The 13,835-nt window shown below is 43.0% G+C and overlaps 1 protein-coding gene across 3 annotated transcripts in view; it reads left to right on the top strand.

Annotated features, from left to right (window-relative positions):
- Positions 1–5,944, top strand: part of SKI (SKI proto-oncogene) — a 141,965-nt gene extending 136,021 nt beyond the window's left edge. For all 3 annotated transcript variants that reach the window (XM_064470105.1, XM_064470106.1, XM_064470104.1), the window contains one exon: positions 1,363–5,944. In XM_064470105.1, coding sequence (XP_064326175.1) covers positions 1,363–1,551 — 189 coding nt within the window. In that variant the 3' untranslated portion in view covers positions 1,552–5,944. The remainder of the gene's footprint in view (positions 1–1,362) is intronic.
- Positions 5,945–13,835: the final 7,891 nt, after the last annotated feature.

The following is a 13,835-nucleotide window of genomic DNA, read 5'->3' as shown; positions in this document are numbered from 1 at the left end:
TATCTATCTCTAATTTGGTGTGCACACAGGAAGTTTGTCACTTATGTTGTGCTTGTCACTTATTTTTGAAGAAACCACAATTCTCTAGACAGCCTTTGTCTGAGAGAAATATCATCAGCCAAGCTCAAGGCAGTAAGACGACAAATTCAGGGGTGTAAATGTCTTTCTTTATACTTAAAGTATGAATACCTATTGGTGTGGTTTATGCTTTTTTTTTTTTTTTTCCCTTACCATGATACTGAGCTCCAAATATGGATGGCGTGGTGGGTAGCCTTCATTTTAGCCCAAAACAGGTTTTTTTTTTCCTTTTCTTTGCTAAATGGCAATCTCTGATAACTGCTTAGCTTATCTGTTTGTGGCCTAAAGCTGCATATTTTGAACCAGTGCAGTTTTTCTGATGTTTACACCCTTGAATACTGGGGCTTTTCCCTGCCTTTGGTATCATTAAGTGACAAACAGGACGATTGCCTGCTGGGGCCTTTGGGGACGCTGAGGCCATCTGCGTCTCTTGCTATACGTTGGAGGCCTGTTAGCGCTCAGCAAGTGATCTAAGGGCTGCTGGGAGCACGTATTTCTTTAAGTCCATTTCTGTGTGAAGTCACTGCTCAGTCCCATTCCCGCCCTCCAAAGTCCGGCTGTTTATTTATGAGTCAAAATGGTGCTAATTTTCACTGTCATTTGGAGAGTTTCTGCTTGCTCAGAGGGCGCCCGGGTCCGGGCTTCCTCACACCCATGCTCAGAGCACCCTTGCCCCTGCACGGTACCTCCCCGCCTCCCTCCCGCCAGCTCCCTGCATGTGGTGTGAAGGACGTAACAGTTCCTGCATGCCACGACACTGCAGCTGCTTTTGTTGGACATTGAGCTAGAGCTGAGACACAGGCCTTTCACATAAGCCACGGAATGTGGTTCCGGTCACTCCTATTACTAACCATTGCAAAAAATCTGAAAGTAAATTACCTGTGCAAACTTAGCTTGTGGTTTGCCGACTTGCTGCCGGCCTCGAGAAACAACCGTGGTGGTTTAAGCAGCGCAGTGAGCAGAGCTCTGTTACGCTAAGGCACGCTTCTGTTTTTTCATCCTCCTTTCTGGAACTTAAGCCACCGCAAATATTTAAGAATGTCAAAGCTGAAGAGTTCACGCAATGCACTTGCATAATTGTACAATAGCGTATGGAAGAAAGTAGGGAAAAGGCAATTCCTTCCTCACCGCAACTTTGATAACCTTACATGTGGAAGTACACGGTTGTCTCACTCTTCTCACTTTGCGCTGAGGCGCCGGTCTGTGTAACGTCTAAACAAAAAACCACAATGGAACCGAGATACTACAATAGTTTATTATGTTTCTTAATCTGCTTTTCTCTAGATTGAGGACCTACAGGTTAAGCTTCAGCATGCGGAGGCTGACAGGGAGCAGCTCCGAGCTGACCTGATGCATGAAAGGGAGGCTCGAGAACACTTGGAAAAGGTAGTCAAGGAACTTCAGGAACAACTGTGGCCTAAACCAAGCAGCCAACCCAGCAGCGAAAACACAGCGAGCAACATTGAGAACTAACCCAGCACCGCGTCGTCTGATACGCCTATGAGTGACATATATGCACAGTAAGGGAGGATGTGTGGGGTACGTGTGTAAGTGCATGTGTGAGTAGTCGTGTCTTGGCACACAGATCTATGAGTATGGATTCTTACTAGTTGGAAGGCAAACGTTACTCTTTATAACAGAAGCACTGAATTACGCCTCTTTTTTTTCCAATCCATATAGCACAACATCTTACTGTGCCTATAAAACACAAAGTGTTTATAAAGAAAATACTTTTAAGTCCACAGCAAATTTTCTACTGGCAAACTCCAAGCAAGCAGCATCGTCCAACTAAAATCAGAGCAAAAGGCAAGCATGGCAGTGTTTTTATGTTGCCCGTCTGCCTGGTGGAACATTTTGGAATTTAAAAACAAACAAACTTTTCTTATAAGCTATTTAAAATAATTCATTACACAGACTTGGTATTAAAAAAAATTAACAAGATTTTTATAATGAACCTTTAAAAGCAAAACAAAACAAAAAAAGCCTTCGATGCACAATTTTTAATGACTTGTTATAGGCTTTGGGATTCTTAACGTAGAAGCCCTCTGGTGATGATGCCATTTCATTAGCAGTTTTCCAGCCATCTAGGAAGCCATCACGGTTTAAATCCCGTCACGTGGTTGTATGAGAATTTCAGAGTGCTTTTCAGAGTTGATTTTTTCCTTAGAAAGAATCATCTTCATTTCCTGTCCTGAACACAAGAAGAAAGGAAGATGCAGGATTGTAAAGGGGGGGGGGTGGGGTGGGAGTGGGGATGGGAAGAGAAGATGTACGCTTTAGAGTTCTAAACCCAGCCTTACAGACTTCAGTGTTTGCAAATCATGCCATCTTTTCTAAAGACATCTTCATTAATTGCTGTGTTCAAAAGACTCACTTCATCCAAGAGCACTTCAGCTTTGGGAAAAGAAAGAAGGAAATAAAGGAAGGAAATGGATGATCTGTTAAGTCGGTTGAGAAACGAAGCAGAAGACGTGTGTTTTAAAGTCATTCTGAAATCTTTCCTTCAGCTTTCAGTTTTCTGGAAAACTCATCTTTGTTGCACCATCGTACCATGAATTCAGTATTTACCTGCTTTTATTACGAACTGTCAGTCAGGATTTCTGTGCCCAAGGAGAGTGCAACATCGCATTATCGGATACTACAGAAAAGACAACATTTTTGCTGCTGTGAATAAGCCTACGTCTTTTTAAAAAAAAAAAACAAAAAAACAAAAAAGAAAAAAAATTGTGGGTTTTTTTTTAAAAAAAACAAACAGAAATTACTTTAATTTTGGGATCCAAGCCGCAGCCCCGGAGTAAAAATGCAGCATGCCATCATCATGTTGTCTTACTGCTGGTGGTGGTGTGTTTTTTTTTTTTAAACTGCACTTTGTCAGAATCTTACTCTGCATTTTATTCCATATTTCTAAAGTTTACAAGTCGAGCGTTCTAGATTCTACCCTGCCTAACAGCCGCGAGCATCATCAACCCACTTTGCACGGCGTGACGCCTTGCGTCGTCACGCAGGAGGAGGGTTCAGCGGGTCTGGAACGCCACCAGACACGAACGCGCCAGGGCACTGCCGGGGCGTTTCAGACCGGCTTTGCACGGCTCCGTCTCCCGCAGGAGTTGGGAGGCCGTAGGGACGCTCCGGGAAGTGCTTAACTTGGTGCTTTACTGAACAAGAGAAAAGTGATTTTCACCTGTAAACACTCACCTCTTACGCACTCACGCTTATCAGCATGAGGTGAAAATTTGATCTGGGGCTGCAGATGTGCCTTCCAGCTCATTTTTCCTCTCGGCATCTTCTATAGGCAATGCTGACACTTTTTACCTTAAAGAATTAAAAAAAAAAAAAAAAGAAAACCCTATGCATCGTCATACACAGGAGTTATTCTAAACAAAGAAATGTATTTCCAGTAATCTTTATTTGCTTTTGGACATTAATGCAAACTGTGTAAGCTTAAAAATTATTTCCCAGTAGACAGAAAGCGGCTTCCAATCCTAAAATTATAGTATTTACTTACAGTACATTAGAATTTTGTTTTTTGGGTTTTTTTTGTTTTTGTTTTTTTTCAAACAAGAGCTGTTTGCTTGAAATCGTTATAATAACCATTATAATAACTGTGAGCATTAACAGAGAAGTTCATATATATGTTTTAGGTACAAAAAGAAGAAATATGAAAGGAGTGGAATTACTGGGACAATGTAAAACTGTTGGGAGCAAGAAACAGTTACATCAAGTAAATTACATGAAACTGTCCGTTTCTACAGGGCTTCGCCCTTGTGTGTTTGGGATGCCGGAGACTGAGTCTAGATGCAGATCTCCTCCTCTAAAGTGCAATGCAAAAGGAATTTTGATTATGCTTAAGCAGGTTTTTTTTTTTTTTAATGTGGGGGTTTTTTTTGCTTCTTTGTATGTTTTTTTCTGCGATTATTAAATCATATGCATGGAATTAAAATCTCTGCCATACGTATATTCATTAATGGGCATTATTACTGTCTTATGTAAAGGGTTTATTTCGTTATGCAGTATGCATAAAAATGTTCTCAGCCTTATGATTTCCAGATCTGTATTATTCACTTATTTCTTCAAGGGAAACTAAATGACGTTCGCTTTAGTTGATCATTGTGCATTTCAGAAGTCGCATATGCTGTGCTTTACTGCCGTGTTAAGAAATTACACATAGAACAAATGTGTTCCCACCCCCACTCTCAGCTTCTTTGAAGCCTTACTTTGTAAATTCGGGGGGTTTCCCCCGATCTGTGACTCTGTCTCCCCCCTTACAACGCCACAAAAAAGGGAAACGTCCATCCCGCTCTGGTTTTTTACGGGACAAGAGGCCCACTTGCCTACCTGCGTGTGCCCAGGGACGCATGCCGACGCACCGGCACAATTTCTTCTGTGCGTGTGATGCTTTTATCTTCCAGAATTAATGAAATCTGCATTTTTTTTTTCTAAAGGAAAAAAAACCAGAGCAGTAAATAGTCTTCTCAGTAGTGAAGAGTCTTGCCAAACATCCAGCATCACCTGTGCTTCACAGGTAAATGGGATAAGATCGGCAGGACAGAGGTCTCCAAAACGAGCTTAGAACTACTGGTACAAAGGCACGGTTTCGTCTTTTGCCGCGCGTTACGGTAATTCTGTCAAGGGTAATACGTGGCAAACGAATCTCACAATGTTTGAGGTTAAGACTCGATAGTGTTTGATCCTTGGTAGTGAAACCACCTTAGCAAAGACATTTCTATAAATTAAGGTTTAATATCAGTACGATTAAATAAAGTGCAAGACGACTGGGAACAAACGTTCAACACCAGCAGTTAATCAGCAGGAGAGGTTTACAGGCTAGGAGTCTATCGTAAATGATTTTGCCTTTCCTACGTACATTTTAACAATAAAATCTTAATGTTTTCTGCAGCACATAATTTATTTCTAATTCAGAATTCCTGTGCATGTAATTGCTTTTAGAATTGTCAGAAGGTGGCCACAGAGACACTAATTCTAGAAAAGAGCTGTCAAAACAGCGGGCGTCTGCAGAGCAAAAGCACGCGGTGAAGGTGGTTGAGGTGCGGGAGTTCTGTGTGTAATTTCTGGTCTGCAGCACTTCAGGAAGCAGCTGTTGCCCGTTCGGATGGGATTGCTTTTCTTTCGACTTACCGTTGAGTCCCTGCTGCATTCCATTGGCGCTCCAAGCTGCGAGTGCAGGAGTTGTGAAGTCACATCTTCTCATTTCATCTGCTCTTTAGTTTCCTTTAAGAAGTTAAAAGGGAGAAGAGGTGTTTCCTACAGGCTGTTGACTCTCCCTGTACTTAAAAAATATATTACTTAATACTTGTATATTCAGTTTAATTACTCATTGTTTCTATTACTGAAAGAAGACTTAACGAAGGGAAAGAAAAAAACCAACAGCAATAACATTCATATCTATGGAGCAGCTAACTACTATACATAATATTCTGCTTTTCAAACAGAACTAGCCAATGTAAAAAAAAAAGTTAAAAGTAAATTCAACATGTAAATACTTTTTTTCCTTTTACACTGTTGTATTATAAGTGTATATGGTGTTTACTTTTTCAAAACTCTTTCTTACCTGGTAGTCGTCTTGTTTTATGAGTTGTGTTTTTAACTAAGAAGAACCTTTGCTGTCTGTTAGGAAAAACAAAACAAAATCTTTTTGCAAGTTTTAAATGTGGGTTAACCTTTCTCCATCATTTGCATTTTATTTGTCCTTATTTTCACTGTAAAGTATTTTATTACCAAAAGGTTGATTTTTTCTTTCCATTCTGCCCTTTCATCAGTCCATGTGTTTTAGAGAGAAGTTTTTTGTTGCCTTGGTTGTTTTTGGTTTGGTTTTGGTTTTGTTTCGTTTTTGTTCCTTTTTTTTTTTTTTTTAATCAAAAGAACTCACAGAAATGACATTTTTTCAATTGAAGAAAAATAAATCTTTACATTTATAATAGCCAATAGCATTTCAGCACATTTTTGTTATCCTGGTCTCTCCTATGCTGCTGCTAATGACAATATTATGACTTACTCTACTATTCTAGAACTATTTTTATGTAAGTAATGTATGCTTTCTTGTTTATAAATGCCTGATTTAAAAAAAATAAGAAAAAAGCTTGGCATATTTATCTATTTCGCTGTGTACCTTGATAGTCCTTTTCCACATCCCCTCCCCTCGAAGCAGATAATATTGTAAAATAAAGGACTTTATGAGATTATGTATGAAAATAGCTATGCTTATATACCACAGTGACTGAATGTACAGTGTATAGACGCATTACCTAAAATAAAATTGTTTGTCCAGAAAAAAATTAATAGATATGGGATGTTTTTTGAGTTTTCTGTGCTTGCAGCCGTGGCCTGAGCTGTTCAGGACAGGCAAACTTCAGAGACCGTACAGGGATCTGAAAAAGAGCTTGGTTCTCCTGCTTGAAACGTCACAGAACCACAGGTTCGAAGGGACCTCAGGGATCATCTAGTCAAGACGTCCCAAAGTATTTTAAGCTAAACACAACCTCGTTTCCCGGGTTGCACATGGGGACGCAGCCGAAGTGCCAGCAGAGGTAACGGCAACAATAATAATAAATCTCTGCCTCGCTGCTGGGCTGGGAAGGCAAACCAGCGCCAGCTGCGCTTTCTTCCAGGAACGCCTTCAACCCGCAGCGTGACCCGCCGCTCCCGGGCAGCGGCCGTGCTAATTGCACACGAGCTTGTGGGCCGGTGGAACGGGACGCTGTCGAACCGCTGCAAGAAAAGGCTTTTAAGACAGGGGCCTCGGCTCCACGTGCTGCGGCCCAGGGATTGCAGATGAGCGCCCGGGCCGCGGGCTTGCACCGACACAAACTGAGGCTGGCCTTGGGCAGACGGTGCCAACTGACAGAGAACTTCTTTACCTGCTAATACTACGCTATGTGTATTTATTGCACGTATAGCCAGGTCATATTTTATGAGGTGGCTAACCTGTTGCAGCTTGCAGGGCAAGTTCTTGGTTTGAGCTCATGTAACTCACCACATAGTCATCCTCTGACAAACACAGACACGCACCCACCCCACCCCCCCGCTAATAACAACAAACCCCATCTGGCTTTAGGTGGAAATAGCACTAAACTTACTTAGCTGTTGGCGGGAAGCTCAGCTTCCTGCACGTTCTATCTTTTCTGGCATACCAAAATGAAAGAAGGCAAAAAAAAAGATTGAAAAAAGCTCTGCCTTCTCACCTGACACGTGCCGAGGCACACGGACAACCTGCGGCTGCGAGTCAACCAGCACCTTCTGCCCCTTGTTTCCCGGCCAGCCTGATGATAAGCAGCTGCTCTGAGGCAGCATTTAAACAGACACTTGTTTTCAGGGCTGCACATGACAATCCTGTAAGGCGAAAAGGCATTTACTTGGACCTGATGCATACCACGCCACAGAGACATTCTAACGGCAACGTGAAATTTCTGTAGCATAGTGAGCCTTGTAAGCATATAAAAGTTTGTACCAGGTTAAAGAAAAAAGAAATACAAGGGGGGGAGGGAAATGCAAAAAGCAGAAGATGGAAACATATGTTAAAGTAATTCTCTCATGGTTTTCTGAGAAATGGCTGCAGAATTTCCACCGCTCTGGTACATTTCTTAACATGCCCTTGTAAAACAGCGGAAAAGCCAGAGAATGATCAACCAGCTCAAAAAAAAAATAAAATCTCTACTCTGTATTTCTGACTCATTGCAGCCCTGCTTTCTAAGGGGTTTGTTTCCTGTTTCTACCACCTGGATACGAACAGGGCAAAAGCAGCCTGAGCTGCTGCCTCTTTCTCGACAGGAGGTGAAGTTTGGTAAGCGGTGCTGCCCTGTGCCGCCGACACAAAGCTGTAGCTGTCGGCTCCCGGCACCCCAGAACCCACCTGCCTGGTGGCTTTTTCTTCTCCTCCCCCCCCCCGCCCCCCCATTGACAAAGAGCAAAGACACAAAAACCTGCATGAGGTGGTTTTTTTTCTTGTTTTTTTTTTTTTGTTTGTTTTTCCCCCATAAGTATTGGGGACACAGACCTGATCCAGCCATTCTTTCCAGCCTCTTCGTGAATGGAACCCTGGGGCCTTTGCTCACAAACGCTGGAACTACAGGCTGTTCCGCGATGAGCTCTTGGATAAGCATCAGTACGTGCTGCTCTGAGCGACGCCCCTCTTGCTCTTGGTTTTGCTCGAGCTGCCTCTGACCATGTTCAATTATTGCGCATTAGGAAGAAGTTTTCTTCAACACGACAAGCTGCAGCAAAGCACCTGGGTTTAGCCACCATCAGCCCTACCATCACAGTTTAGCCTAAATTCAAAACACTTACCACAGAAAAGTGGGAGCCTTTCCCCACTCCTCACTTCAGCTGTTGTATTAAAACCCAACAGCCCAAAACAAAACTGTTGAAATGGTAAGAGTTCGACGCTGTCTTTCCTGCTGTAGGCCTCCTGTCCTGTGCTTAGGTTTTAAGAAAAGAAACTCTTAATTTTTAGCGTAATTACAGCCCCTGAGCTCCCAGCACCTGTACCACTTTCTCCAATGCTCTAATTAATTCCTTCTCCCGACAGGTACCAGAGTGAAACTCTGCCTCTGAAAGCAGAGGTCGTTACCAAAACCGCTTCCTACCTGTCTGTGACGCCAGTGGGCACTGGGCGTACTGGGAATCAAACAGATCATTTCATTCTGCTCCCACCAGGGAGAACATTTAAAAAAAAAAAAAAAAAAATATATATATATATATCAGTGCATTTGCTGGAAATGAAGAGCTGTGTACAAGCCACAACAGCCCAGGAACTGGTGTGGGGCCCGACTTGGTTTTGGAGCAAAAGGTTCCTATAATAGCTTGATGACAAAAACTTAGTGTGGAAAAACTCAAGACAGACAGTAATAAGATAATGACAAAGTGCTGTCAGTCACCTCCATACACGCTGTATACACTGTCTTCCGACACAATCCGTTTGAATGTATGCAAAGACCCGTCTGAAGGCGCACCCGTGAATTGAGCCATTCACATTTCCAAACATTCGGAACCCGGCAGTTCCAGCTCCTGGAGGTCACGTCCGTGAACAGCGATTACAGCTGGAATCTGCAAACACTCACCAACGTATCCAAGGAAGTGGTTAGAGGCTGTCCAGCTTCTTCAACTTACGCTTGGATGTTTGGCACGTCTAAAGCCATGTCTAATACAAAGAATGGGACGCAGCCGCATTAGTCACTCCTGCCCCCAAATGACTAGCAGCGAAATGGTGTTTTCACCCATTTTTGGTACCAAGTGGAACCAGTAAGGTTCGAAGTCTAAATGCAGGTCTGATTCCTTCACTTGTAGGATCTTGTGCCCCCCCCCCCCCCCAGTTCATATACATGTCCTTTCACTTGTACATCTGTTGCCATGATTTTGGTTTCTAAAATTAGAAACAAAAGTACAAATAACTGTCCTCTATCGACATTTACCTTCTATAGTTAAAGTACACAACTGACAAACCTTTTAGGTTCTCCGATACACTTAGGCAGTACACTTCAAGTAACTTTGTTCCACAGATTTTGTACACAAAAAATAGGGCTGAAGAGCCCAGATTGCCAGTTACTTTCAGGAAGACCAGCTGCATTTCTGTCAGCACATCACATCGATGGCTTCTTTGAAATACTTAGTGTCTTTGGAAATACCCCATTTTGGAGCAAAATGGCTTTAAAGAAAGGAAGATGTTCTCATATCACAAGGGGCAGGATTCACACTCCCAGCTCTTTAAAAAATTCACCAGCTCACTTTCTTAACTTGGAATAGAATTCCTTCAGTTAGGAACACAGGGAAAACTTCACCTTCATTTACCACTCTACTGCAAATCAGTAAATTCACTCAAATTCACATAGATACAGATCCTGCTACCCCTACACTGAGAAAAGAACACTTGAAAATTACTGTGCGAAGAGACAAAGACAAGATACACATTTTTTCCAGATCACAGAAACGGCTTCAAGCTCACTCATCGCCCTGTGCTAAAATCAGTTCTGTTGTAGGGCAACGTTTTGTACAGAGGAAGCCCTCCCTGGTCGGGGAATGACGATTCCCCCGTGAGAACGGGCTCTGTTGTTTCCCTTACAGGCAGAACTGCTTCTGCGTCAGCCCTGGGTCGATGCCAGATGCCAACTCAGGTACGAAGGACATGGCACTTCCAGAGTTTTCAAAAGGATTCAGGAGTAAACCTCGTTTGTTTTAGTTTCTTTCTAAAGTCAGCTGAGGCTAGTTTGGAAATAAGGCTTGGCCTCACATATGGAAATCTCCGATGCCTGAATCCAGCTATCCAGGCCTATTGGACACCTTCCTTATTCTTGGACTATCCCTTTTCAGTTATCCCAAATTTATCTGGCTACCCTGTATTCTAGGAGCTTTCATTTAACTGACCTAGATTACAAGCACAAACACACAAAGCAAAAACACCCGCCTATTTCGTTTGCTTCCCCCGCTGTCCTGCACTCGGGACTTTCAGACAGGAGACGTATACTCGCGAGACTGTCGCAGATCCCCACGGAGCTAGGGGTAAATTTTGGCACAACTTGAAAAAGACCCACAAGATTTCTATCAAATTTTTTTTGCTAACTGGCTTACGCATAAAACCAAAAATCACACAAAATCCCCCCAGAGCTTCTACTTTGCCAGCTACAGCTGTGTATCAAGGACACCAGTTTAATTTCACATTGTAAATTAGGTGTTCAGTAGTGGTTTGTGAGTCTAAACAGACAGCTGGGGACATACTGAAACGAGCCATACTTTCCAGAGGCATTAAGTGAGGTGCCTGTCAGAGAGCTTCTTACTGGGCAGCGAAATTGAGATGTCCAAAACACTCACGGTCACTCACGAAAAGCTTTTCTTTTACTCCATTTTCCTCACCTTTTCTAGATCTGTATAGCCTGTCTTTTGGCAACATGCCTCTACCCGATGCAGCTGCGGTTCACGCGAAGGCCGTCACTACCTCTGAGCTTCACCACCGTATCGCCCGCGAGGCCCATTTGCACAGACGAACCAGAGCAAGCCACTGCTCTTCAAAGTACAGGGCAAACTACTGATGGCAAAACTGGGAAGGTGAAGCAAATTCTTTGGCACTGCTTGTTCAACAATTAAACGAGCATTAATGAAGAACTGTTTAGTCTGGTTTGAGTGTGTAGTTCCACAGAAACCCGTACTGCCTAACGTTACATTGTCACACAGCACTTGGGACGCTTCAAGGAATCTGGCTCTGTCTAGAGCAGAGCTCTGCGTGGCAGAGATGAGCCACCTCTCCCTGCGTTACTTTTTATGATATTCCTGTTACGGAAACAAAACATAAAACCAGATTTGGATTGGTAAGTCTTAATAGCAGAGGCTGAAAACATTATACACTCTGTCACCAAGGAACTCCGAGTACACCACCACATACTGGCAAGAACCACCAGGCAAGCTGTCTGGTTTTATGATTAAGGGGGTAACTGGGCTTTGACAATTTCAGTTATTTGGCCAGAATAACTTTAATTTACTTAATCTCAGAACAAAAGTACTAGGAATCAGACATGAACCTTCTCCGTTGAACACTTTTGTGTACCTCCAAAACCAAAAGTGCATTCACATTGTCACTGCACTGATTCATTGAGTATCAACACCATATTTTCTCCTTCTGCATTCTCAGAGCAAGCTATGTGAAAGGAACAGCATTGGAGGAAATGGTTTTGCATATACTGGCTGTCAAGTTGTTGCTATAATTAAAACATTTTCTATATTACAAGAAGTCCTACAGGTATGTGCACTGCTGGTCAATGAATTGGTTGTAACCTCTTCTCACACCCTGACCCCCCTGCCACCATCCCTGCCCACCTGGAAGTGAGAGCTGGCCTGCAGGCTCCTGCAGAGCTCGGGGCATCCTCGAGTGGGAAGCTTTGAGCACCTCAGGCAAGCTCCTACAGGGAATCTGAATGGCTTAAAGAGTGAGCATGTCTCAGGAACCTGTAAACCCAGCTCACAGCCAAAAATCCAGGGATCCATTCTTCCCGAGCACAATAAAAATACTTTGAGATCAACTGATACTCTGAGTTCAGCTAAAGCTGGCAATGTACACAGAAACCTGACTCACAGAACTTGGTACGCTCAAGTACCCCTTGAGTTCAACTTCATTTCACAAAGTAGAAATAGTTAAAAAGTCTGTTAGAGGCCCCCTTTGTGCTCAGTTCTCTACAAACACTTAGTGAGCTACAGCCCCTACCCCAAAGAGCTTTCATTCAAACAGGAACAACAAAGAATGAGGGGGGCAAGAAATCAATAGCGAAGCGAGCTGAACTGACCCAAGCTCAAACTACCTGCTGGAAATCAGAAATAAAAATTCAGTTTCCTGAGGCCTGAAGTAAAAAGTCTTCATGTCTTAATTCAATAGCTTATGTTATTCAGCCACCGGGAAAAACAAAAACCAACCCCCACCACCACCCCCTTAGAGCTGCTCATCCTGAACACGGTGTACACATGGTAAATTAAAAGGCTTGCATGGAGCACAACTGAAGGAAATGCCTCAAAATCTCAAAACTAGGATTAAACAAGCGCTGCACCTCAGTCCTTGCCATTTCGCTGGAAGCGGCGCCCCTTGCTTATACCTAACAGGCGGGGCAAAGGGAAAACTTAACACATACGTAGCAGAGTAGAGGTTTGAAAGAGACTTTTGGTAGGAGTTACTGCCCGTGGTATCCAAACCATACTTTTTACATGCTCCTGTGTTCATTTGCTGAAAAAATCTTAAAGAAATACATCTTGGCACATCTGCAAGGAACGGATAAAACTTGCAGAAGATGATAGGAACCAGGGAAGCAGTAAAAACCCAGGAGTGTCAGAGTTAATGATGATATGTGAGTAATCCAGTTATAAAGGCACTGTCAGTAGGAAGAGAGCACAAATATAATAAAACACAGCTGTATGACGTACACTCCAGTGGAATTTTTATTAGATGGCTTATGTGCACTTTAAGTATACCTGACTGCAATGCAAATTCCCACACGCTTTTATTTGGGAGGGAAAAAAGTTTCCACAGATCTCTGCACTGAACTGATTTAGCTGAACTGTTCTGTTCAGTATCCACGGGTTTTCTGGCTCATCTTTTTGAATTTACTTTTGCATTTGTTTTCTGCTGAGTCAGCTCCTTAATCTGGAACCTTGAGAATTTCATGCTTTTAAGTACTTCCCCAGAGCCTGTTCTGGCCCAGCTCTCCTACTCCTCTGGCCCTTCTACCACTTACCCCAAATAACTACTCTTGTCTCCCACACGTACGAACTGTAAGAGAAAAACCCCACAAGGACAAGAGGAAACCTACACGGGTCAAAGGAACACAAGGTTTTGCTGCTTCAAAGGCCAGATCTGTTCCAAAATCTGCTCCTTTCTGTAAACACCATGAAGACTACAAGCTTGAGTGACCAACGTTATCTTGGGAAGAAAGCTTACAAACAGGAATTTACAAACCCCGTTTATCTACGCGATGTTTTGCTACGTGTGCTCTCAGCAGACTCCGTTCCAAGACCTGTAACACTAGATGCTCTTGCGCTGCAGAAAGTCCTTTATTGGCTAGCTGTCAAAAAGAGCCATTAAACCCCTACCTTTATGTGGCCAAGGTATAAAAACAGGTACTACACAACACCTTAACAAAGCTGTTGGCCACGCAGCCCCCAGATGAAACTGGTTTGACCAGTACAAATGGATTCTTTTTTGTAGCATCCCAAGGGCCAATCTCCCTGCTGTTGTATATACAGATCTACATTCTTATGTATGTAGGAAGCAC

Source organism: Phalacrocorax carbo, chromosome 20 (genome assembly GCF_963921805.1).
Source record: "Phalacrocorax carbo chromosome 20, bPhaCar2.1, whole genome shotgun sequence".
Lineage (NCBI taxonomy): Eukaryota > Metazoa > Chordata > Aves > Suliformes > Phalacrocoracidae > Phalacrocorax > Phalacrocorax carbo.
Note: the sequence above shows the minus strand (reverse complement) of the source record. Positions and strands in the feature narration are given on the sequence as shown.